This window comes from Equus quagga, chromosome 9 (assembly GCF_021613505.1).
Source record: "Equus quagga isolate Etosha38 chromosome 9, UCLA_HA_Equagga_1.0, whole genome shotgun sequence".
In the NCBI taxonomy this organism is placed as follows: domain Eukaryota; kingdom Metazoa; phylum Chordata; class Mammalia; order Perissodactyla; family Equidae; genus Equus; species Equus quagga.
The window spans coordinates 28,352,991-28,380,315 of NC_060275.1; the positions used below are offsets into that span (position 1 = coordinate 28,352,991).

General features: G+C 47.7%; 1 protein-coding gene across 2 annotated transcripts in view; it reads left to right on the top strand.

Moving 5' to 3' along the window:
• Positions 1-20,135: 20,135 nt before the first annotated feature.
• ST8SIA5 (ST8 alpha-N-acetyl-neuraminide alpha-2,8-sialyltransferase 5) overlaps positions 20,136-27,325 on the top strand; it is a 65,228-nt gene continuing 58,038 nt past the window's right edge. For both annotated transcript variants that reach the window (XM_046672235.1, XM_046672236.1), the window contains exon 1: positions 20,136-20,681. In XM_046672235.1, coding sequence (XP_046528191.1) covers positions 20,551-20,681 — 131 coding nt within the window. In that variant the 5' untranslated portion in view covers positions 20,136-20,550. The remainder of the gene's footprint in view (positions 20,682-27,325) is intronic.

Consider the following 27,325-nt stretch of genomic DNA (forward strand, 5'->3'; position numbering starts at 1 on the left):
CCTCCCCTGGGACTGAGACATTGGTGACAGCCATTACTGTGACCTAGTACAGGTGGGCTGACACAGACCCTGGCAGACACCATTGGAGTTCTTCCCCTGGCCTGTTAGCACACGTGTCTGCCCCACCCACTAGAGCACTGATTTCATCCAGCTCAGCCCAGGCAGGTAGCCCACCATAAGGACTGGCCCCACCCAACAGCAAGCCCTCAGGCAACTTGTGGGTCTGCATAGGCAGAGTGGGTGGGGTCTCTGTAGAGGGGTGAGTGGGTCCACTTCAGTTGGTCAGGGCATGCACACAGGACAGGACTGCATTAACAGGGTGTGTGGGCCTGCAGGTGGTGGGGCTTGTCAGCTGAAACAGACTTGTACTTCTCAAACAGCCACACAGGGGATCGGCCCCACCTTTCAAAGTCTGAAACAATGGGGTGCTCCCATGTCTGGGGCAGGCCTTATTCAGCTGCACTCCTGAGATAGCTGACAACAGCCTTACAGGCCAGAGGCCTACAGCAATTGTGGGCCCCTGAGCCTAGCAACCAGCCACGCTAGGAGACTACTCATTGCAGAAAAACTGCAGCAGGAATGTACTATTAGACTTTGAAGCCAACTGTGCTGGAGCTCCCCACACCTGATAAAGTGACTGAAGGGACCATAGTAGCTGCACACAGCTGAGTATTACAACCAGCCAGCCAGGGGGACAGCTTAGCCTCCCTGTGCAACTGCAGCAAGAGCAACCTGTCATAACAGAAGGACACATGTAGCCCACACAGGGGACACACCTGGAATATTTGGAACTGATGACAAGAGGGAAATAGACTGTTGGGCCTCAGAAGGCATCTCTTATATAAGGCCACCTCTCCAAAGCTAAGAGGCATAGCTGACCTACTTAATACATAGATATAAGCACAGAAAAGAGGCAAAAAATGAGGAGACAAAGGAGTATGTTTCAAGTAAGGAAAAAGGACAAATCCTCAGAAAAAGAACTAAATGAAACAGAAATAAACAATCTACCTGATAAAGAATATAAACTAATAGTCATAAGAATGCTCCCTTATCTTGGGAGAAGAATAGATGAATTCAGTGAGAACTTCAACAAAGAACTGGAAAATATTTAAAAAAACCAATCAGAAGTGGAAAATACAATAATGGAAATGAAAAATTCACTATAGGGACTCAGCAGCAGAGTAGATGATACAGAAGAATGGATCATCGAGCTGGACAAAAGACTAGAGGAAATCAATTGAGCTGAACAGATAAAAAAGAATTAAAAAGAACAAGAACAGACTAAGGGATTTCTGGGACAACATCAAGTACACCAACATCTGCATACAAGAGACACACTTCAGACCTAAAGACATTCACAAACTGAAAGTGAAAGAATGGAAAAAGATACTCCATGCAAATGGCAAAGAAAAGAAAGCTGGGGTAGCAATACTTATATCAGAAGAAATAGACTTTAAAACAAAAACTGTAACAAGAGACAAAGAAGGACACTATATAATGAGAAAGGGAACAATACAACATGAGGATATAACACTTGTAAATATCCATGCACCCAACATAGGAGCACATATATATATATAAAGCAATTATTAACAGACATAAAAGGAGAAATAGTAACACTGTTTAACATTCCACTTACACTAATGGATAGAACATCCAAACTGAAGATTAATAAGGAAACATTGGCCTTAAATGACACAGTGGACCAGATGGGCTTAGTAGATACATACAGAACATTCCATCCCAAAACCACAGAATACACATTCTTTTCAAGTACACATGGAACATTCTCCAGGACAGATCACATTTTAGGCCACAAAACAAGTCTCAATAAATTTAAGAAGACTGAAACAATACCAAGCATCTTTTCTGACCACAATGGTATGAAACTAGAAATCAACTACAAGAAGAAAATTGGAAAAGCCACAAGTATGTGGAGATTAAACAAACTGCTACTGAACAACTATTAGACCAATGAAGAAATCAAAGGAGAAATAAAAAAATACCTGCAGACAAAGGAAAATGAAAATACAACATGCCAAAATTTATAGGATACAGCAAAAGTGGTTCTAAGAGGGAAGTTTATAGCAATACAGGCCTACCTCAACAAAGAAGAAAAATCTCAAATAGACTTTCTAAGAGTGCACCTAAAGGAACTGAAAAAAGAATAAACAAAGACCCAAGTCAGTAGAAGGAAGGAAATAATAAAAATCAGAGCAGAAATAAATGAAATAGAGACTAAAAAAAAAAAAGGAAAAGAAAATAATAATGAAACTAAGAGCTGGTTCTTTGAAAAGATAAATGAACTTGAGAAATCTTTAGCTAGACTTATCAAGAAAAAAAACATGAAGGCTCAAAATAAAACCAGAAATGAAAGAGGAGAATTACAATGGACACCTCAGAAATACAAAATTATAAGAGAATACTACAAAAAACTATATGCCAAAAAATTGGATAATCTAGAAGAAATGGATAAATTCTTAGAATCAAACAACCTTCCAAAACTGAATCAAGAAGAAATAGAGAATTTGAATAGACCAACTACCATTAAGGAGATCGAAACAGTAATCAAAAACCTCCCCAAAAATGAAAGTCCAGGGGCCGGCTCTGTGGCCGAGTGGTTAAACTCGCACGCTCCGCTGCAGCGGCCCAGGGTTCGGATCCTGGGCATGGACATGGCACCGCTCGTCAGGCCACGTTGAGGTGGCGTCCCACATCCCACAACTAGAAGGACCTACAACTAAGATATACAACTGTGTACAGGGGGGGTTTGGGGAGATAAAGCAGAAAAAAAAAAAGATAGGCAACAGTTGTTAGTCCAGGTGTCAGTCCTTAAAAAAAAAAAAAAAAAAGAAGATTGGCAACAGTTGTTAGCCTAGGTGCCAATCTTTAAGAAAAAAAAAAAAAAATGAAAGTCTAGGACCAGATGGCTTCCATGGTGAATTCTACCAAACATTCAAAGAAGATTTAATACCTATCCTTCTCAAACTCTTCCAAAAAAATTGAAGAGGAGGGGAGGCTTCCTAACTCATTCTATGAGGCCAACATTACCCTGATACCAAAACCAGACAAGGACAACACAAAAAAAGAAAGGCCGGTATCACTGATGAACAGTGATGCAAAAATCCTCAACAAAATACTAGCAAGTCGAGTACAACAATACATTAAAAAGATCATACACCATGATCAAGTGGGATTTATTCCAGGGAAAAAAGTAACTTTGCAGTGGAGAAGCCCAACACACAGTACCTCAGCCAAGTGATCAAGGTCAAAATCAACAGTGATTGTTCGGGTTGATAGTATGTGACCTTGATAGGATATGATGAAAATGGCACTTTACATCTGTGGTCTTCTTGCCAAAACACATAACCCCAGTCTAATCACAAGAAAAACAGACAACTCAATTGAGGGGCATCCTGCAAAATACCTGACCAGTAGTCTTCAAAACTGTCAAGGTCATCACAAACAAAGAAAGTCTAAGAAACTGTCACAGCAAAGAGAAGCCTAAGGAGATGTGGCGACTAAATGTAATGTGGCACCTGGATGGGGTCCTGGAACAAAAAAAGGACTTTAGGTAAAAACTAAGAAAATCTGAATAAACTCTGGACTCTAGTTAACAGCAGTGCATCAATATTGGTTCACTAATTGTGACAAACGCACCATACTAATGTAAGTTGTTGACAAAAGGGGAAACGGATGGTGGGTGGGTATATAGGAACTCTCTGTACTATCTTCATAATTTTTCTTTAAATCAAAAACTGTTATTAAAAAATAGAGTCTATTTTTAAAACGCCATTTACAAGAACATAAAACAAAACATAAAATACCTAGGAAGAAATTTAACAAAAGATGTGGCAGGCCTCTGTGCTGAAAACTAGCAAATATTGCTGAGAGAAAATCAGTAAGGTATGAAGAAACGGAGATGCGCTTTATGTTCACAGATTAGCAGACTTAATAGTTCAGATGTCCCACTGTTAAGATGACATCCCAATTATAATCCCATCTGACGTTTGGTCGACATTGATAAGCTGATTCTAAAATGTATGAAATTGCAAAAGGACCTCGAATAAGCAAAACAATCTTAAAGATTGAAGTTGGAGGATTTATGCTGCCAGATTTCAAGATATACTGTCAAGTTACAAAATATAAGACAATATGTTATTGGCATATGGATAATTTAATAGATCGATGGAATAGAATATCAAATCCAGAAGTAAACCCATACATAAGGTATAATTTGATTTTCAAAAGTGCTAATGCATTTCAACGGGGAAAAGGAATGTCTTTTTCAATAAATGGTATTGAAAGAACTGAATGTCTTCATGGAACAGAAATGAACCCTGACCTCTAACTCATACCATACACAAGGATTAATTTGACATGGATCATAAATTTAAATGCAAAAATCTATAAAGCTTCTAGAAGAAAACGAAGGGAAATACCTTTGTAATCTTGGAGTGGGAAAAGAATTCTTAGAACCAAAAGTCCCTGATCTGAAAGAAAAACATTGATATATTTGACTTCATCAAAATTAAAAATTTCTAATAATCAAAAGACAACATTCAGTGAAAACAGGGGCCGGCCTAGTTGGGTAGTGGTTAAGTTCATGTGCTCTCCTCCAGGATTCACTAGTTCAGATCCCAGGCACGGACCTATGCACTGCTCATCAAGCCATGCTGTGGCGGTGTCCCACATACAAAGTAGAGGAAGATTGGCACAGATGTTCGCTCAGGGCCAATCTTCCTCACCAAAAAAAAAAAAAAGTGAAAACACAATCACATTCCTGGAGAAAATATTCACAAGCTACCAATCTAACAAAGGACATGTATCCAAAATATATTTTAAAAACTTCCTGCAAATCAATAAAAAAAAAAACAGCATTCTGAAAAGGACAAAAGATCTCAATAGGCTCTTCATAAAGGAAGACATAAAAATGGCTAATAAGCATATGAAAAAGCTATCCATTTCTCTTCCTCCTCCTCCTCCACCTTCTCTAGCCACAAGTATCAGATAAGTGTGTGTGTGTGTGTGTGTGTGTGGTGGGGTAGCTGATAGAACTACTCAGTGTATTAGTCAGGGTTCTCCAGAGAAACCAAAGCAATAGGGTGTATGTGTGTATAGAGAGAGAGTTTAAGGAACCGGCTCTCATGAATGTGGGGGTTGGCCAGTCCAAAATCTGCAGAGCAGTGCGCTAGGCTGGAGACCTAGGGAGGAGGTAATGTTGCAGCTCAAGTCCAAAGGCAGTCCGGAGGCAGAATTCCCTCTTCCTCAGGGAAGATCAGTCTCTTTCCTCTTAGGGTCTTCAACTGATTGGATGAGGCCCACCCACATTATGAAGAGTAACCTGCTTTACTCAAAGTTTACTTTGAGTTAAACAATCTCATCTAAAAAACACCTTCACTGGAACATGTAGAATAGCGTTTGATCAAATGTCTGGGTACCACGGCCTAGCCAAGTTGACTCATAAAATTAGGCCTCACACTCAGCGAACATTAACTAACCCCAACTTCCCTGGGTATGCCCGTTGGTGATACAGCAATGAAGGAGAAGGGGCTCCTGTTCTCAGCTGCCTCAGTCTGGTCCAGGATAGCAGCTTGCACACAGAGCAGGAGGCAGTGAGTTCGCCTGCAGTGGGGCACGAGGGAGAGGAGTGGCAAAGGCTTTCAGGGGAGGTGATGATTGAACGATTCTTGAAGGTTTACTGCTGCTTGAAGGGTACTGGGAGCTCCCAGGACAGCACTTGGCACCTATGGGTGCTCAATGAATATTTGTGAATGAAGCTGGATGTTAAACAGTACATGAGGTCAGTGTTGAGAAGGTGGCAGTGTGGGGAAGAAACTGTAGGGGCTGACAGGGCCGGCTGGAACAACAGTCCAGAGTCTGCGACATGAGACCAGGCACGACGTAAGTAGGTGGCTAAGACATCAGCAAGCCTAGCTGGCGGGGAATAGAGTGGAGAGAGAGATTTAGGAGGCAGGAAAGAATGTTGGAGAGGCTCCCAGCATGGACCCAGCAGGAGAAGGGCCCTTATACAGCCTTATTTTACAGATGAGGCATCTGAGACCCAGAGAGGGGAAGCAACTTGCCCTTGGCCACACAGCATACTGACAGCATATATTGGATCAGAACCCAGCGCTCCTTCCACACCAGGTGGCCTGTTTTCTGTTTTCTCTTGCCCTCCTACCCAACGTTGTCCTCAGGAAATTTTTCAGGCCTCCTCACTCAGCTCCACTCTGGCTGTGGAAGGACAGGCTGTGGTGTTGCTGACAAGCTGGAGAGTCTGTGGGCATGGTGACAGGGAAGGGGTCACCTGAGGCTTCTTCCGGGCACAGTCCTACTCCGGGAGCAGCTGCCCACTCTGCATGGCTATGAGGCTGACCCTGAGTGGCGGTGGTTATTTTAAGTAATTCACGTTGGAGGGAGGAAGTGACTGAGGAAAATGTGAAAATGAGTAGCTATTGCAAGATGTGTGTGATAAATGAAACAGGGAACATAAAGACAGACGAAGAGGCACATCTGTTATTTTTGCTCCTTTTTATAGCAACCTCTAAGTAGACTTTTCACACTAAGTAGGAACCGCTTAGCTCCCGAGCGATTTCCTGACCCGAGCCGGCGTCCGTCCCCCTGGAGCGGAGGAGGGTGGATGCCACCCACGGGGGCCCTGAGGACCAGCAAGAGCCCTCAGAGGGCAGCCCCCCAAGGCTTTGTGCAGGAAGGGGTCGGTGGGCCTTCATTGCCAGCTCTTCTTTCGCTTCCCCTCCGTTTATTGAAGAGTGGGGTAGCCACCTCTATCCCCGGGGACATTCGCACCCAGACTGTTCCACAGAAGCAGCCAGGAATGCAAAGGGACGTTTTTGGTAAGAATATGGACCCCGTCCCCTTAACGTGGAAAATACTAGCATTCTCTCCTGAGTCATTTTTCTTCTTTTTGGAGGCGGATGGTGTGCCCAGTGCCCATGTGCCAGTGGGAACTGGCGTAAGATGGGGCTGATGGAGCCAAACGATGCTGAGCTTTCTTCAGGGGGAACTGCCTTCCGGTCTGAGGCCCATCAGCTGCTGTGAGGATGGATTGCTGCGGGGGCCACTGTCCCTGAAACCACCCCTAGCCAGCTTGCCTGGGACTTTCCATTCCCCCAGGAGCCTCTTTGGAGTGAAGCATTGACGCTCTGGTTAAAAATGAATCGCCTGGGCGCAGAGTATAGCCAAAGCTGTTAGTTATTAGCACCTTAGCTCTCATCCGTTTATTTCTGTTGATTGTGTGCTCAGCTCTGTGTGGAGTATTATTGTGGGATTCAGGGGAGAGAGGACAGCAGTCAACCCCTGCTTGCGAGCAGCTTCAGTGAAATGAAAGGGAAGTCTAAAGACAGATGAGAGGGAGGGAGGGAGGGGGTAGGGGTGGGAAGAGTGTTTGAGGAAAGTGGTTGAATACTTGGAATAACTGCCATGGGGCATGCAAAAGGGAGGAAGAGGCCTGGTCCAGGCGTGTGGGGGCTCAGTGGCTGGAAGCCACAAGTCTGCAGAGTTGCGTGCCAGCATGATCGTGTTATTTTCTTTAGCAGTGGGGGCTGCCTGGAAGCAGAAGTGGATGGTGAAGTCATCACTGGCTGTGGATTGGCCAGGCAGGTACAGCAGCATGACTGTCCTCCCCTCTTCTCTATTTGGGACAGGAAGTTAGCAGCCACTAGATGTGGCTCTGTGACTGGGTTCTGGCCGATGAGATGTAGGAGAAAGATGTTGGAAGGCAAGGCTCCAGAATAGGAGGATAGACTGCTGGAGCTCTCCCTTTTGTTCTTCCCTCCTCTGTGATGCTGGAAGGTAGACACCATGGCTGGAGCTCAAACAGCCATCATGGACTATGAGGCGATGTGCTAAAAATGAGTGAACAGCAAGAGAGGAGGAGCATGGGTCCCTGATGCACTCAGAGCCACCATTCCCCCTGGGCTAACCACCTCCGGACTTCTTTTATGTGGGAGAGAAATAAACTCTAATGATTTTAAGAACTGTTACTTTGAGTTTTCTATTATATGCCATGGAACCCAATCCTAGCAGACACAGACCCAGTGCAGGGAAATTGTGGATAATTATAAGAATATCAGTAAGGGGATTGACCATGGGGTCTTAACAAAGTAGGAAAGGACGAGAAGCCAGAAGGTGGCTGATACACTGGAGAATGGGGACTGCAGCCCTTGGAGTACTAACACAGCAGAGTAGGTTAGTGGGGGCAGAAGATCTCTAAGTCATGGTTAGAGAGTGGAATTTCCAATTTTGTGGTTTCAGAGTTTGCTTGACAAGATGTGGTCGTAGTAAGTGCTAACATTTCCTGATTGCTCCCTATGCCACCGGCTCCCTTTAAAGTAAGACTACCTACTCTTGCTCCTCACCATGACTCTGGAAGGCAGTTTCTTCTATTAGCCTATTTCATAAATAAAGAAACTGAGGCTCAGAGAGGTCAAGAACTTATCTGAAGGGACAAAACAGGTGACTGGTGGGGTTGGCGTTCGAACTCAGGCTGTGACTTGCGGGCCCAAGCTTTCAGCATGCCCACATGTCTGCCCTGTGCTGCCCTGGGGGCCATGCGAGGAGCAGTGTGCAAGCACAGGGAGGTGAGGCCCATGAGCTGGTGGCTGGCTGCGTCTTCTGGATGGACGTCCAAACTCCCCAGCATGGTGGCAGGAGGTGAGGTGAGCGGGAAGGCAGCGAGCCCCCATCCCAGACGCTGAGCCACAGACCCTGCCCCTGGGCCTGCGTTCCAAGGGCTGGGAAGACCACTCAGGAGTCTAGGGAACCTGCACCTGTAGCAGGGGTTAGATTTCAGCCGAAGCTGAAGAAGAGTGGGCTCTGGAACCACGTGGCCTGGGTTCCGATCCCCTTTCCACCTCTTACCAGCTGTGTCACCTCGGACAAGTTACCAACTTTTTGTGCCTCAGTGTATGGGCATGGTAATAGTTCCTGCTCATAAGACCAGGAAGATTAAATGAATTAACAGCAGGGAAGCACTGTGAACAACGCCTGCATACAGTGTCCAACACTGTTGATGATGCTGTCTCACAGAGCTTCGTGGAGAAGGTAAGGAGCTGTGGCAGAGCGGAACAAGATGAGGAGCGCAGATGATGAGGAGAGCCTTCCAGAGTGGACAAGGAGAGACCACAGGGTTTGCCACACCACCTCTCAGGGAAGGCTCTCATCCTGGTCCTCGGTACATCCCTCTGGACACGTCCCTAGGCCTCCTCTCCTAGGGTGACTTGCTAGTTGGTCTTATGTTTCCAATATAAAGACCCACCCCCTTCTAAATAAATGTCGGAACATCTTAGGAAGGGGTGAGGAGTTTTCCTCTGAACCCCTAAACCACACATACCCATGTGTCACCCAGCACCTGTGCCAGCATCCTTGTCCAACAGCATTTGTTGGATGATGGCATGAACTGCCCCAGTTTGCCAACGCAGCTAGGACAGGGCCTGACTCCGGTTCACTGCCCTCCTTGTCCCGCCAGGTGCCCTGTTTGCCAGCTCCAGGCCCTGTTCCTGCCCTGGCTGCAGACGCTGCCTTGGCCTCGAATGCGCCACATTCTATCTGGTCCTGGAGGGTCCCACACACCCTTTGCACGGCCAGCTATTTACTCATTGGTGTCTGTGGTTATTCTTAGGCACCACTGGAACCCAATCCTGCAGAGGGAGTTTTTATTAGTAAGTGTCATAAGGTTGGCATTTGTGTGTCTGTTTAGGAAACCTTCTGGCAAAGCTGCGACAAGCATTAGTGAGGATGACAGTGAATCTGTTAAAGAACCAGGCACCCATGGGCCAAACGAACATCTGGATGGCCATGGGACCACAGGCAAGTCCGAAACCCTGCCCTCCCCGCTGGGCCCTGGTTTCAGCACCCCTGGGCTGCAGCTCTAGGTCATGCGCTGGCCCAACCTCAGAGCCAGGGCCTAGTGTTCGCTGTGCCGCAGCCCCACTGTGTGATGCTGGGCAAGTCCTTTTGCCTCCATGGGCATCATGGTGTCAGTCTGTGAATGGAAACAATGAGTGTTGCATCACAGAGATTTTAAAAGGCCCAAGCAAAAGAATAAAAATGAAAAGGCAGTAATCGTCATATGGGCCACTCTGTATGAGCACCTGGCAGGCGGCCAGTACTCATGACAGTGCTGGGGTAGGGACCAGAGAGGTACGTCTCTTGCCCGGATTCATGGAGCCAGTGAGCAGAGGGGCTGAGATCCAGATCTTGAGAAGTGTGACTCCAAAGGTCACGATGTTTCCACTGTGCCGGAGGGCAAGAGGGCCTCAAAAAGTCACCACCCCCAGGGGACTGGGAAGTGAGTGAGCAGAAGAGAAGATGGGGCTGGGACAGAGCTGGAAGCAAAGTGGAGAAAAGAAAAGGCTTCCAGATGGCACAGTAGATTGGGAGGAGCACAAGGCAAGCTCTGGGGCTGCTTTCTTTCTTTCTCTTTTCCTCAGTGGTAGTTACATGGGTGTCTTCACTTTGTGGTGATGGGTGGAGCTGTACACCATGGTCTGTGCACTTTTCTGTAATATGTTATACTTTTTAAAAAGGTTAGGAAGAAAATAGGAACTCTGTGGCATCCAGGGATTGAGTACAAATGTATTTTTAAAGTTCATACTCACTATTACTTATGCAGCTCTCATCTGCCTCTATTCAAATGACATTAGAAGTTATGTTTAAGAAGCTGAAGATATCCAGGTAAAATTCCCAAGAGTCTGGGTCAACGTATGGATCCCAGAACTGAAATCCTGGGAGTTGTTGAGCCCTCCTCGTGGCTGACTAGCTCCTGACATGGAACCCACCATTGGTCAGAGGTCCTCCTTCCTTCTCCTGCCCAGCTAGAAGACTTTTGTTCAACCTCCCTTGCATTTAGGTTGACTACATGACTCAGCTTAGCCAATGAGATGTAAACAGAAGTGTTAGGTGACACTTTGACAAACGTCCTTAAAGGGAGAAAGACTTACCTTTCTTTATCTCTTCCTCCATCTTGTTAACTGGACCTTAGATATGATGGCTGGAGCCTTAGTGTCCACCTTGGAATGTGAGGACAAGAGCTACATCCTTGGAATGTTACAGTAATGAGCTAGAAGGAGCCTGGATCTTCAAAGATTTTTTTGAATGGAGCCATTCTCCTAGCCTTGGATTGCTTACCTCTGAATGTCTGTTATATAATAGACAAAAAATATGTATCGTTATTAAGTCTTGTTATTTTGGGGATTCCTGTCCCTCAAAGTTGAGCCTCATTCTAACTCATATTCCCCCCATGGAAGACATGATGCCCTTTCCTTGTCCTCCTTAGGCCTCATGGTTAACCAAAGATCTGATAGGAAACCACCCTTTGACAGGCCTTAAACTGGGGAGCCCAGGAGATACTCACCATCCTGAAAAATGCCATGAACAGCCTCAAAAGATGAGGCCCTATGTGAAAGCTGGATGGATAATCCAAGTCGTATGATTTTAGGGGATTCAGAGAGTCTCCCAACTACCTCTTTCACATACGTGGTGCCTGAAATTCCATCTTTATATATCAATTCATAAGATTATACTCCTCTGAGAATCCTACTCAAATACAAATGATTCTAGGTAGGGGTACTATGTTACGTTACCTCCCGCATTAGCGTGCAGTCATTTGTCTTAGAATAGAGACTGAGCTAAAGAATTGTAAAGATGACTGGGACTTTGGGAGATCATTTAGCCCAGCGTTTTTCAAACTGTGCTTCAGCAAACCCTTGCATGATGGTACCTACGGGCTGCCACTGAGGCTGAGAGGGGCACAGAGGAAGATGGAGGACACGGGGCACCCTTGTCATCGAAGCCAGGGTTTAGATGCTGGAAAAAGTTTTAAAAACCACACCTCTCTTTTATTTTATAGGCTAAAGGTCAAAGGTTGCCAATAGGTTAATGAAGCTGGAATTCAGATGGGCAGTTAGTGGCAAAGCCAGACCTAGAATTCAGGTTTCTGACTCCAAAACTGTGCTCTATCCACTAATCCATGCTTCCTCAGGTTAGCTTCAGGCGCGTGTTGAGGAGACACATAGTGAGAGTCAAGGTGGGTGAGTTTTGGTGGGAGGTGAGTGAAGGGGGCAGATCGTGGTCTGGGCCTAAGTGGGGATGCTGGAGAGTCCTGGCCAGACAGTCCTGGGCACTTGGAATAGCCAAGTGCTGATGGGGGCAGAGGGAAGCCCTGAGGATTCCTGACCCCCTCCACAAATTTGTCGAGACTCGGCATTTGTGAAATCTCTCCCTCTGTCTCAGGCCATAGTAAACCATGCTGTTTACCTAGAGTTGTATAGCTTTGTAGTTCACAAAAATGCTCTTACCTTTTTACATCAAATCTTCACAAACTCCTACTTTGAGGGATAGGTGTTGTATTTTTCTGTTTACATGTGAGGACGCCAGTGGGTCAGAGAAGGGAGGAGTCTTTCCTAAACTTGCAGAGCTGTGCCCTAAACTTATCTCCTTCTGACTGCCCGTCGTCGTCATCCTATAGCATCTCCCACACTCCAGGACACTGTCAGCTGCTTTCTCCACCTGTCACAGCCTTTGCAGCCAAACACCAAGGCATTTAGACATCAGACATAACGTTTCCATACTTGTAAGTTGGCTGACCTGTTGCCGGGCTTCTTTCTTTACTATGAGCTTGGTGATTATGGTCATAGGTGCTAGCACCAGTAACCAGTAACGTGTGTGTGTGTGTGTTGGGGGTGGGATGGGCAGGAGACAGGGCCATGGATGATGCTGTACATGGTTCTGAAACAACATTTCTGGGATGGTGGAGGGGCACATCTCACCTCTCTCTTGTTTCTCTGCCATCAATTCTACTTGATCACAGCAACAGTTCCATTAAAAGGAGGAAAGGGGAAACATAAGTGGAAAAAAAAATTGCTGCTCTTGATGATAGTGGCATGGGGGTTGACTCTCCAACATCCATTCCATCTCCATCTGTGTAGCAGCAATGTGGTTTCTGGAATTGACCCCAGCTCCTGGGGAGAGTTCTTAGTAGACTAAGCCAACTATGATAATACCATCCCCTTGTCAGTGATTGGTTCAGGGACCCAGGCGTAAGCCAATCAGTGCATGGCATCCCTCTGGTGATTATTATTGGTCCCAGGTTGGAGGAGAGCGTCTTTCTCTTTCTCTCTCCTGCTATTGTCCCAATTACTGCTGGCAGCCATCATATATGACCATGAGGATAGCCACTCTTAGGAAGAAGCCTATACTTTAGATGGCAGAGCAGAGGATGGAAAGAATCTGGGTTCTAGAAATACTGAGTAGCCAATTGTGGAGCACACTCCACCCCTAGCTTTTCTGAAATGTGGGATAATAAATTTCTCCATGGTTCCTGTTACTTTAGTCGAAAGGTCTTAGCTGACACACTGATCTCCGGCCACAAGAATTTGTTGTTTCCAGAAGTGAGATGGAGTCTCACCAAGCAACCCATATACATGCTCAGTAGTTCCCGGTGACCAGGGGCATGTATTTATGAGACAGCTGGTCAAAGTTCAAGGGTACTTTATGCATGGAAATGTCACCCTGTGATCTCCAGGCTGCACTGCAAGGATAAATGAATCTGTGCTAACATGTTGATGGTGGATAAGGGATTAACGTTATAATTTATCAGGCCTTTGTAGATATAATGTCTGAACACAGAGGAATGCCTTTTATGGTGATTCTTTAGGTCAGTGGGGTAGGACTTTTTGCATGGGGCTCTGCATATCACACAGTGTGGACCAGGGGGAGCAAACTATAGCCTGTGGGCTAACTCTGGTCACGCTCATTCATTTCTGTGTTGTACTTTCACACTGCAACAATGGAGTTGTATGCAACCAAAATTATATGGCTCACAAAGCCACAGAATTTACTATCTGGCTCTTTCAGAAAAAGTTTGCTGACCCGTGGTGTACAGCACTGTCTACTTGGCCTGGAGTAATGACAATCTGGGCAAACCTACAACATAGCAAGGCTAGGCTGTCGTATTGGTGACTACACTCATGGACGATGATCTGTGTTCAGGCAGAACACATCAATCCTGTTGTTTTTCGTATATGAGTATTGACATCATTGGATGACAAGAAATTTTCTTTAAAATGAATCCTACTTCCACGAATTCCTATTATGATATCAGATAGGTATTCCTCCAGAAAACCACTCCCCATTAGCCTGCATTGGAAACGTTTGAGGATGTGGTTAAGGTGTTGGTCACCTGTAGGTTTCTTTACACTGTTCTGAGTGCAGTTCTAAGTGGGACATCACCTTTATTACAGGCACAAATGACGCTTCAGGTTAAATGTCTCTCTAGCACGAACCCTAGGATATAAATGAAAGCTTTCAGAGTCTTTCCAAGGAGCAGGATTTTAAAAGGGGGGAGGAAGAGAGTGTTTTTGCACCAGCAACCTGTGGAGCAGAGAGAAAGCAGCAAAAAGACTGTACCAGAGACAAGCCTTGAGACGGTACCAGTGTGCAGTGGACCAGGCTTCATCACGCTTAAACGACTTCCATGAATATCAAATGAACTGATGATGAAGCAGTTAACACAGTGACAGCTTTCATAACACAGTAATCCTATGCCTCTACTCCTTGCCTACTGCCCTGGAGGGAGGTAGAGAATTCATTCTCAAGTTGGTACAATAATGAGAGATCAGTGGGGTATGTGTGGGGGGTCTGATGCTGTCAGAGAAAAGACAGATAAGCTGTCATATCCATGCCGTTTCTCCCTCAAACTGTTCTCCACCAACCCACAGGTTGATTTGTCTAAAATGCAAATCTGATCATATCATTTCCCTACTTAAAATCTTGCAATGGTTCCACGGATAAAATCCCAACTCCCTACGCTCTGGCTCTGCCCACCCACCCAGCCTCATCTGTGCAGCCACACTGAGCTGACTGTGCCCCATTCCCGGTGCCAGCCTTTGCCCACATTGCTTCCTCTGTCCAGCACCCCTCGTCCCACTCCTTTACCTGGCTGACCCACCTTACTTGTCACAATTCAGGTCAAATACCACCTCCTCTGGACACCTGCCTTGCTATTCCGCAGGTGAATTCCCTGCCCACCTCCCCACCCCTGCCACCTCCAATTTGGGTTAGAGTCACACTTATCCTAATATTGAGTATTGTCTGTCTTTCTTACTGCAATGTAAACTCCCATAAGGGCACGGACTCTGAATTACTGGTCCTCGTTTCCCTGTCATCTCACGCAATACCTAGCACAGAGTAGACACTCCTGCCGTGGCTACCGAATGCCTGGAGCTTTTAGAACCTAGGACAGCGGTTCAATGACACATGCTGTGGCCATGGCATTAGGATTGGGACTCTGGTGCTTTAGAAGAGGATGATCATAGTGGAACACTCATCCCTTTTCTCTTCTCAGGCATCTAAGGAACATTAAACATTTCTAAGCAGCTTTATTTATAGGGCATTCTTTTGAAATCCTAGCATGATACAGACCACCAACAAAACATGTGCAGGGGCCTGCACTGGATTGGAAATGAAAAACATTTCTCAGCGGCACTTGTCAGTGCTCTTCCTCAAAGCAGAGCCTGATCCCAGGGTTTCTACTGCAGGGCCCGGCCTTTAAAGTGAGCAAAGAGATCCCAGGTCCATTTTGGCCACCATGTCATCTAAATGTGTTCTGAGTGACCTTATTATGAACAGTGGAGCTGTTTCTGGATTTCTCTGGGAGTATGACATACCCAAAGTAGAAATGAATCTTTCTGCACTGTGTTGCATTGGATGCACAAACCACTATAGATTAATAATAATAATAATAATGTCTCTACCCTTTGAAACCAACTGGATAAACTGGGGCAAATGCAGGAGAGGAATGCCTGGGAGGTGGTGCTAAGACAGAAGGAGGACGTTTCTCAGGTTGGAGATGTAAAGGCCAAAAGGCGACTTCATAACTACGTTCAAGATTATGTAGTAAGTTATTTAGAACACAGCTCATGCTTCATAAGGGGACAGAACAAGGGGTTTAAATTATAGTTCTATTCTATAAAAATAATTAATTGAAAACAAGACAGATGAAGTAGAGTCCAGCATCTGCAGCTGACCACGCACTGGCAAACCCTGGGTCTCTGGATTACAAGGTCTCCACTGGGCATTTCTGCTCAGGGGCCACAAGACACCCTCACCACAGACAGAACATCCCCAAACCAAGAATCAGCCTCTTGAAGCCTGCCTTGTTAACACAAATATAAAGAGGCACCAGAACAGCATGTACTTATCACAAACTCCTCGAACGCATGGGTGGAATGTCACTTACATAATCTGGCAGGTTGCAGTTGTGCTGTATGATCCAAAACTCGGTTTTCTTAAACCAGTAGAAACCTCTAAGGTCTTTTTTTAAAAATGCATCTTTCCATTTGATAGCGGAGACAATGCTCCCAGCATGAGTAATGCCCATCAGTTATCAGTAATTTAGCAGATCGTGCCAGTGTTGACATTTGTTCTTGGCTTAATTGTGCGTGAGTGTGTGTTTTAAACAATGATGCAGCTGTCCCCATTTCTGGCAATTAGGATATAAAAATGGTGTTTGCTGAATCTGGCAGCGTGATCAGTTATCCATGTGTTTCCTCTTTTGTTTGCAAGGCCTTCTGAGTGTTTGCCGCAATTCTACAATCGGAATATCAATTCGGCTTAAAATGGAATCGAGATGCATATTAATAGCAACGACAGGGTCCGCAGACCTCCATGTTTCAAGATCTTCCATCTCTGACTCCACCACAGATGCTTGTGTTCGTGTGTATGTCAAAGACACTTTAACGTGCTGTGAAGGCAGTCAGACTTAAAACACCATTAGGATTAAAGAAGCAGTGTCAGCAGAGGCGCACTGGACTAGGGCTGATCATTTGCAGAGCATCAGGTGATCCAGTACATCCCACCTAGAATCCTGCCACAGAGCTCTCACTGTGGCTCACGTCAGCCTCAGTCTGCCTCACTGCTAATTCATGAGGTGACCTGGCCATCGAGGAGAGTCAGTGGCCAGGGTGTAAAGCTTTACTTTCCCTCAACTATTTTGGCTCTTGGCTCAGCGGGCTTTTTGCTTAGATTAGCCAGTTAATGTTAGTGTCAGCTAGGGTGGGGACCAATGCCTTATTAGGTCATGGCAAGTCTGAATAAAATACCTATGAAAAAATAACTGTTTGGCAGTAGTTGCTAAAACTGAATATAGGTACACTCTATGACCCAGTAATTCCACCTCTGAATACCGATACTGGCGGAGATGCATGCACGTATTCACGAAAGACAAGCACTGGAAGGTTCACAGCGGCAACTGCCCAGATGTCCATCAACAGTAAGATGGATAAATAAGTTGTGCTACAGTCCAACAATGGCATACTATACAGCCTGGAACAAACTACAACCACATCCATAAAGCATCCACTCTCTAAACTACAACACGCAAGGGATTGGTTTTCTATCACTGTGAAATAAATTAGCACCAACTGAGCACAAAACAACACACACTTACCAGCTCACAGCTGTGTAGGTCTTAAATCTGGGCACGGGATACCTGGGTTCTCTCCCAAGGGCCTCACAGGCTAAAGTGACGATGTAGGCGGCCGGAGCTCAGGATCCTTTCCAAGTCCATTCCGGTTGTTGGCAGAATTCAGGGTCTTCTGTGTGATTGGAGGACTGAGGTCCCCCGTTTCCTTGCTACCCGTGTGCCAGGAGCCAATCTCCGCTCCTGGAAGCCGTCCACACCTCTTGCCACGTGGACCCCTCTGTCTTCAAAGCTAATGATGAAGAACTTCCCTGGTGTCAGTCCCTCTCATACTTCAAATCACTTTTGCCAGGAAGCGCCCAGTTCCTTCTAAGGGCTCATGCGATCAGGCCCACTAAGAACAGTCTCCCTCTCTTAAAGCCAACTGATTGGGGTCTTGAGTCTACCTGCAAATCCTTTTACGGCAGCACCTGCACCAATGTGTGACTGAATAACTGGGAGAAGGTGCGTGTACCAGTGAGGATGAGGAATCTTAGGAGCCATCTCAGAATTCTGCCCACCACGCCCAATGACACACATGAATCTCACAACCAACGGTGAGCGAAAGAAGTCAGACATGAAAGAATACATAATGTGTGATTCCATTTGTATAAAATACAAGATCGGGAAGCACCGATCTTTGGTGTTAGAGGTGAGAATAGTAATTACTCTTGAGAACACAGTATGGAAAGGAGAGGGGTTTTGGGGGCTGATAATGTTTCTGTTTCTTGATCTGTGCGCTGGTTACACGGATGTGTTTGGCTTGTGAAAACTCAGCAAGCTGTATATTTTTAGAATAATTTGGATTTAGTAATTTATAATAGATTCGTTCTATTTTTCCAAGGAAGTATGCATCCAAAGACAGCTATCAGGGTGGGTACCTGATGGAGGCGGAGAATAAGAAAGGAGACAAGAGAGCAACTTGCCTGCAGTGATGAAGATGGTACCTCGTGGACTCCGCAGGTGAGGGCCAACTGGGTGAAAGGTTACTATCTGTCAGCTTGGACCTGTGTGCAGGAGCCGATACACAATTTGTGTAACCCAGTGCAAAGTGAAGTACAGGGCCTCCTTGTTCAAAAATTATTCACAGTCAGAAGACAGCAAGAGTGGAAGATTAAGCCAAAGGTGGGGCCCGGGGGCAGGCACTGGTCCCACTCCCAGGAAGCCGGCCCTGCCTGTACGTATGGGAGAAACAGCCACATCTCTGATTCCAAAGACTTCTTGCTAAGCGAGTTACTTTGGGTAACTAGAGATTTGAGCCTTTGGATTGTAAAATGGGTTAGCCAGAGGCCAGGAGGCTCTTATTCATTCATATATGAAAGAGCAAGCACTTCCCATGTGTAAGACACCAAAAAAATATGGGTATTATTATCATAATGTGCCACCTAAATGTTTATGTGCTATTTCTTTACTTGGTTAAAAAGCCTACCTGCGACCTCGTGGATAATATTTATTTCATACATCAACTATAGATAGCACAGGTCCCCTTCCACCATGTGCATTAACACAACTATTCCAGGCTATTGGTGGACCCCTAATGATGAGATGTAACCGTGCCTTCTTTGGTCATTCCAGTTCAAAGAGCAAAACGTCAAGGCCAGGGTATTGGGGTCTGGGCGCTTCCCCAATAAAGTTCTTTTTCTTGCTGCGATTCGAGTTTCTGTTAAGTTCTGAGCTGAATCCCTGACCTGACTCATGAACCTCCTTGAGCGGCTGGAGCGCCCTGGGAAGGGGCGCCCTAGAATCATCCAGTGATGGCTCAGTGGGGACCGCCGCCGGCACGTGACTCCCAAGCGTCCTGAGACTCGGCGGTGTGAGGACGACAGGGCCGTCGCTTGGCTCGCGGGGCGGGGGTTGGGGGGTGTGGGAGGAAAGGGGGAGCACATTTAGGGGTTGGGATTTCTGAAGAGGCCCGACCTTGGCGTTGCATTTCTGTGTTTATATTCCCTGGTGTGCACTCTTGAAGCACAAACCTTTCTAGACTTAGCGACTTATTAAAGCTTTGGGGGTCCGCGGTACCCGAAGGTGGCCAGCTGCCTGACCTAAGATTTACGAGTGATTCCAAGGATGAGACAAGGTCCCAGTGTCTCAGTGACAACAAGGGCTTTGACGAACAGCCGCGAGCTGCAGTTGGGGAGGGGGAGGAGGCCCGTGGCGGAGAGAGAGAGCACCTCCCTGCCGTGTTGGGCCCCCGGGGCGCGGACGGGCAGCCCCGCAGGCCATCAGCATGCAGGAGTGGCGCGCGTCGTCCTTGAAGAGCTGCCCGGCTGACCTTGCTCCGCTTTCTCCGGAGAAACCTCCCGGAGACGCGAGGACGCGGCCACGGCGGTGACTCAGTGCCCTGCGCTCCGCATGCAAATACTCCCCTCCAGCAAGCCCAGCTCCGCAGCCACGATTTCCCTTTCCTGCCTCCTTTTTTAATTCCACGATTCAAACCCGGCGTTTTCCGCTCCACCCCTCCCCCTCTCCATCGCCCTCCTGTCCTTAGCCAGACTGTCCTGGTGTTTTGTCCCCCACCTCCCATCTGCAGAACTGAAAGCCAACCTTCGCGCTCCCTCGCTGCGGGCCCGGCCCTCGGACGAGGCCCGCTCGGCAGGGCACCTCCCCGCCGACCGCGAGCCGAAGCCCGACCGGAGGGGGCGGTGCGCGGCGCTCTCGGGCGCACGGGCGGACGGCGCGGGGGCCCCGCTCCCCATTGGCCGCCTCCTCGGCGGGAGGGGCCGCCCGGCTCTCGGGGCACCTGGCGTCGCCCCTCCGCAGGGAAATCGGCGGATGCCGGGCACAGGCGCCCGGAGGTAAAGGCGTCCGGAGGATAGGCCCGGGGCCGCGGCCGAGTTCCTTGCGGCCGGCCCTGCTCTGCCCGCCGGCGCGGCGACGCTCGGATGCCCGCTGCGCCCGCCGCGCCAGCCACAAACTTTGCCCGGCGAAGTCCCCCGCCCGCCTGACCGCGCGGAGAGGCGCCTGGTTGGCTGCGCGCCCCCAGGGGCCCCGGAGCCCCCCGCGTCATTGCGGGGGCCCCCAGGCGTCCGGCGCCCGCCGCGCCCCGCAGTGCGCGAGCGGCCGCCAGGATGCGCTACGCGGACCCCTCGGCAAACCGGGATTTGTTGGGGAACCGAACTTTGCTTTTCATCTTCATCTGCGCATTCGCCTTGGTGACCTTGCTGCAACAGATCCTGTATGGAAGAAACTACATCAAGAGGTAAGAAAGTCCGAGCGCCGCTGGGGGTGCGCGGAGCCCGCGGGCGAGCCCCCGGGAGGCGGCCGCAGCATCGGCCCGTGCGTCTCCGGGGTGAGTGACGGGGGGCTGTGCGCGTCGCTCCGAGCACCACCGTATTAGGTTTGGGTCACGGCGCTCGGAAGCGCATCTATCCCTCCTCCCAGCCGGAGGAGAGCGCCTGCCCAGCGCGGGCCAGAGGGGCCCGACAACTTTGCTCTGCTGTGAAAAATGGGGGACAGGTTGGAATTCCGAGCGGCCAAGTTGACCATAAATCCATTTGAATGCCCCGAGCGGCCTCAGGGGGCAGATCGGTGACCCCAAATCTACAGTGCCATGGCCATTTGGTTGGGGGGGAGGCTCCCGGGGGTGGAGGGCTCAAAGCCGAATAGGATTCCCTTGTGACCCCTGAACTTTTGTGGGGTCCCTTGGGGGAAAAAGCATATATTTTTTTTTCCCCAGGAGCGTCGGGTTAGGTGGTGCAGATAGTGGGCTAGGATGATGCGACAGGGGTGGTGAATTCTTATAAACCAGTAACCACTGGATCTGTGAAAATCACAGCCTGACCCCTTCTGAAGCATGGTTCTTTCTCATCCTTGCTCAGGTCAGAGCCGCTGCAAAAGTTAAGCCTCCCCTCATTGCGCTCTCCCCGCGCCCTAAACACGGTCTAACTCCATTAAGAGAAAGAGCAGTAGGAGGTGTCGCTCAGAAACTCAGGCACATCCTCAGCCCCTGTGTGTGCGGAAAATAAACCGAAATGCCATCCGTTTCCTTTTGCCCGCTCCGCTGGCTGAGGAGAAACGTTTTGGGTTCCTCGGCCTGGTTTCAGGGCGTGGGGAGAGCTGTGCCCTAAGAGACTCCCATATCGGAGCCTCTTTTGGAAAGAGCCCCCTCTCCGTGCTGCCGGAGGTTTTTTCTTTGCTGCCATTGTCTCTCTGCGCTCGCCCCTCCCCCCAGGCTGATGGAACACCAAATCCCACTCTGGCGGTATAAACATCCCATCCTCTTCTCTAAACTTCCCAGTGATAAAACAGTTGCTCTCTTTTCGTCCTTTGGGTTGCATGTCAGTCCCTTGTGCCCCGAGTCTGGGCTGCACACGGGGTGGGAGGGTGAGGATGGCTGCTGGGACTTGCGCTTGTAGGAAGAAAGCCAAGCAGTTAGGCTATTTCCCCTCCCTGTCCGAGAGCTGGGGAGTGTAAGGCCCCTTGTCTGGGACATTGGTTTCCAGCCAGCATCTGCTCCTGACCTTCCCAGACAGCGTTCTTCCCTGGTTGAAGGCAGCTGGTGAGCTCTGCATTGTGCTGGTGGCTTTAAAGGACATTTTCAGGGAGTCGCCTGGCTTGCTGGGACTCACTGGGCCTGCCTCTCCTTTTGGTTACTGTGGCCCCCCAAGAGGATCCTGTGCAGGACAGCTGGGCCCCAGACGGGCCTGCTGCAGCCCGGCCGGCCTCCGCCTGCTGCACTTGCTTCTCATCGGGGTGGCTCTGGGTTCCTGCCCCCTGCTGGCACCAACCCAGATCTGCTGGGGCTGCAGGTTCCCTGTGGCCTTGTCAACAGTGGGAGAGTATCAGTGCCCATGGCAAATGCCAGCTCCACTGCTACCTGCTTGTTCTGGCAGGCCCTCCCTGGCTAGCTGGCTGGAGTTCAGCAGGCATACCAGTTGCTTCCCATCCTCCCCCAGACAGACACCCTGACCCCCTAAGGTGCCACCTCACAGGCCTCTCTCCAGAGACTCAGTTAATCCAATCGAGCAAGCAAAACTTGTATATACCTGATCCTAGAAGGGCGCCGTGGGGTCTGTAAAGAAGATGATATGGTCCAGGTGTTCACAGGGCTTGAAGTCTGTTTGGGGAAACAAAATGGCCACCAATGAGATAGTTAGGAAGGAAGTGTTTAAATGACTGAGGAGGGAGGCACCACTGGACTGGAGTAGTCAGGGAAGACTGCCTGGAGGAGGTGGAACCTGGAAGTGGCCCTAGAAGTGAGTGGGCCACGGAAGGCAGGCTAAGATTTGGAGAGGTGGAGAAGGTGGAGGAGAAGTGCGCATGCAGAACTGAAGAGGGCAGGAGTGAGGGGAGTTGGGGGGTGCCGGCCCCGTGGCCCAGTGGTTAAGTTCGCGCGCTTCGCTGCGGCGGCCCGGGGTTTCGCTGGTTTGGATTCTGGGTGCAGACATGGCACTGCTTGTCAGACCACGCGGAGGAGGCGTCCCATGTGCCACAACTAGAAGGACCCACAACTAAAATATACAGCTATGTGCTGGGGAGATTTGGGGAGAAAAAGCAGAAAGAAAAAAAAAATTAAAAAAAAAAAAAAGAGGGCAGGAGTGAAGGTGAGAGATGTGGCCCCGCCTGCTCTCACCTCTCCCATGTCTGACCCTACCCAGCCGCAGCACTTGGCTTAACCATTGGTTGGTTCTTCCTGGAGCCTGCCCTGACCTTGAACCAGGTTGCGGCTGCCACGTTGGTGCACCCATAGCGGCTGTTCACCTATCTTGTTTCCTCAACATATCATAATTGTAATGAACTGACTTGATGTGGTTATTGATCTCTCTCCTGTCTAGAAACACCCAACACTTGAGTGTTCCTCAAGCAGAGGTCTTGGGGCAGCCTGCGTCAGAATCACCTACATGGCCATTAAAATGCAGATTCCTAGGCCCCCTCTGGGGGAGGGATCCAGTAACCTGTCTTTTTAACAAGCTCCCCAGGTGATTTGTAACAAGCTCCCTCGAGGGCAAAGTTGCCCCACAGGTAATGTCCGGAGACATTTTTGGTTGTCACATTTGGGAGAGGAGAGTACTCTGGCATCTAGTGGGAAGAGGCCAGGGATGCTGCTAAAGATCCTGCGATGCATAGTTGCCTTCCCCAACAAAGAGTGATGCAGCCCACAGTGTCAGTAGTGCTGACCAAGAGAAGACCTGCTGTAGCCCGAAAGCTCCATCAGGTAGGATTCACTCTCTTTTGTTCCCAGATGCACCCTGAGCACCAAATGTGGTGCCTGGTACATACTAAGTTCTCCATAAATATTGGATAATGAAGAAAAGATGGAAGGTGGTTGTGTGTGTGTGTGTGTGTGTGTGCGTGCGTGCTTGTGTGCATGCTCGCAGGGATAATAATTGGAAGAGACAGTGAAGAAATGGATCCAACTGGTGTAAGGGGGAATACAGGGAAGAAGGGGGACAGATGTAATGCTGGGTCAGTGGCTGCAGTGGAGTGCTTTGTGGATTGTGGCTTGGGAAGGACAGTTTGAACTTGGTTCATTAGGCGATAGGGAGCCACATGTGGTCCTTGAGCGGAGTAGTGACATAAGAAAAGCCACTAGGAAGGAAGGTTGTCTGGGCCTTGTAAGGGAGGGTTAGGGACGGGGAGGGGCTGAGGGGCTATTGTCACAGCCTGGTGAAAAGTGAGGAGAAGCTGGGCAGGGGGCAGATGCACTGCAGAGCTTGGGGCTGCCGTTCTCTGCTTCTGTGCTGAGCTGAGTTGATGTTCTCAGCAAAGCCTTCATTGTTTACCACCAGATGAAGAGCTCGGGGGCACAAAGATGGCAAGCTATTCCAGTGAGAATTAGGAACAGATGGCACCAGAAGGAAGTGGGGGATGTGAGTCAATGTGCATTCTTTCTTTGGGCCCCTGACCTCTCCCTGTGCTGTACAGTGGGCACTTCCGGAAGGCCCATCAGAACTCCGGGGATCTGTCTTGCAAACACCTGTGTTGGTCAGTGTCTCTGCTGGAGATAGTGCACACTATGTGGATTAGGAGGAAAAGCAAGAAACAAAGCTGTGAAATTTGCTCTTGATGTTTCTTGGCTCCCTTGTCTGTTCTTGATTGAATAAATACTTAATGAAGATTTACTATACGCTGAACACCGTACTAAGTGCTGAGGACAATGGTATGCAAGATGCACACAGTCCGTGGTCCCTGGGCCCATGCTCGCAGTCTGTTGGGAAGACAGAAAGCCATGCAACACATACGTAAGCGCCACTGGACATGTGGAAGAGGGACTCTAAGGATGAGGAGGCAGTCATAGTGAACCAGGATGTCTCCAAGGTGCATGGAGGCATTTGAAGGGGGTCTTAAGGGAAGGGGAGTGACCCATAGGCATGGGGAGGTGGAAGGAAGGGGGATGAAACAGCCTGAACAAGAACTGAAAAGTGCAGGGGACAGTTGTGTAATTCTGCATAAGCTGTGTATTACAGCTATACAGCTGGGGGTGGGGGGAGGCGGGCAGGGCCAGGTTATGGAGAACTAAGTAGGAAACAAACAAGAAGGAGCATGTCTGGAGGAAAGAGGGTAACAAGTTTGAGTCTAGATCTGCTCAGACGCTGCAAGGCAGTCCTCTTGGAGCTATCCAGAAGCTCATTGGAAAGGAGCTCCGGAACTGTGGGTGGAGAAGAATCAGGCGAGCCATGGAGGTTTTGGAGTCAACAACCATCAAAACCAGTGTTTTCCCAAGTTTTATGAGCATTATCCACAGTAAGAAATATGTTATACCCAGGGATCTAGAACACACTCACATACACATCCATCTGAAGCCAGTATTCTGTGAAAAAATATTTGGCCTTATTACGCGAAATGTGCTTTAATATTTTCTATTCTACTGCATTAAAAAAATTCTCTTCTACTTCATTTAAAAAATAAATTCAGCCTTAAAAAGGAAGGAGATTCTGATGCATGCTACAACATGAATGAACCTTGAAGGCATTATACGAAGTGAAATAAGCCAGGCAGGAAAGGACAAATATTGTATGGTTCCACTTACGTGAGGTACCTAGAGTGGTCAAATTCATAGAGACACAAAGTAGAACAGTGGTTGCCAGTAGTTGGAGGGGGCAGACTGAGGGGAATAGGGAGTTAGAATTTAATGGGTACAGAGTTGCAGTTTGGGAAGATGAAAAAGTTTTGGAAATAGAGAGTGGTGATGGTTGCACAACAAAGTGGATGTTCTTAATGCCACTGAACTGTATACTTAAAAATGGTTAAGGGGCCGGCCCGTGGCCGAGTGCCTAAGTTCACGTGCTCTGCTTCTGGGGGCCCAGGGTTTCACCAGTTCGGATCCTGGGTGCAGACCTAACACTGCTCATCAAGCCATGTTGAGGCAGCATCCCACATGCCACAACTAGAAGGACCCACAACTAAAACACACAACTATGTACTGGGGGCCTTTGGAGAGAAAAAGGAAGAATAAAAAATAAATTTAAAAAATGGTTAAAATGGTAAATTTTATGTTATGCATATTTTACTACATAAAACAAGTTAAAGAAAAAAAATGTGGGGGCAAACTAGTGAATTGATTTAGGGTTGAAACCCTTAGTTAGAAAAACACTGGTCTGTATGATGGAATTGGATGAAATCACCCGGGAGAGAGCGCAGTGGAAGATGCTGATGGGCAGGGGCACGGAGGATAGCCCGGAGGGATGCCTGCACCTAAGGGGCTGAGAGAGCAGACCTGGCTCTGGAAACTGAGGCTACAGAGAGGTGGAGGAGAACGAGGAGAGAGAGGTGCTAAGAAAACCAAGGGATAAGGCTGCCAGGCAGAGAGTGGTCAACTGTGACATGCACTGCAGAGGGATCAGGTAGGAAAGGGCTACCTGGGTTTAGCAACAGAGGCAAGGATGGTTTTGGGGAGCGTGAGGGAGACAGGGTCAAAAGAAGGCTATTCTAGAATGAGGGGCTTGGAAATTGTCTCCTCTTCCTTTAAGCTCTCTGCTGCCCCACATCCCCTTTGTGCTAAAATCTTCATATAAGCTCACATCCCCAGAGTGTTAAGGACTTCAAGTACTTATACTTTAACAGAGAGGGAAAGGGCAATTTTTTTTTGGAAAGTAGAAAGGACATTGTAGATTTTTTATAATCTGGTCTCAATGTGGCTGTTAAACTTAATCTCAGAGGAAGACCAGATAGTCATAGGCCTTGTGTGTCCTCCTTTAATGTCCTTCAGTGGAGCTTTATAATTCTCCATGAAGAATTTGAACATTTTTGTTAGATTGATTTCTAGCTGCATGGTTTTTACTGCTATTGTAAAAAGTATCTTTTTTAAAATTTTATTTTCTAACCATTTGTGGCTAGTATATAGAAATAAATTTGATTTTTTTTGTATATTGATTTTATAATCAGCAACCTTGATAATAAACATAATAATAATAATTTATCTGTAGAGTCTTCTGGGATTTCTACACAGACATTTTCCTTTCTTTCATTACAACCCTTATACCTTAATTTATTTTTCTTGTCTTATTGGGGTGGCTAGGACCTTTGATATAATATTCAATTAAAATGTGATATTGAATATCCTAGCCATAATCCTGATTTTTTTCTTTCTTAAATTTTTTTTAAAAAACAGCTTTATCAAAATATAATTCACCCATAAATTCCACCCATTCATAAATTCATAAAATTTATACATTTGAAGTGTGCAATTAAACAGCTTTTGGTGTATTCACACAGTTATGCATCCATCACCACAATCAATTTTAGAACATTTTCCTTACCCCCAAAAAGAAACCCTATACCCCTTAGCCGTCACCCCCTAGTGCTCCTATTCTTCCCAGCTCTAGGAACGAACAAATACACTAATCTACTTTCTGTCTCTATAGATTTGTCTATTCTGGACATTTCGTATAAATGGAATCATAC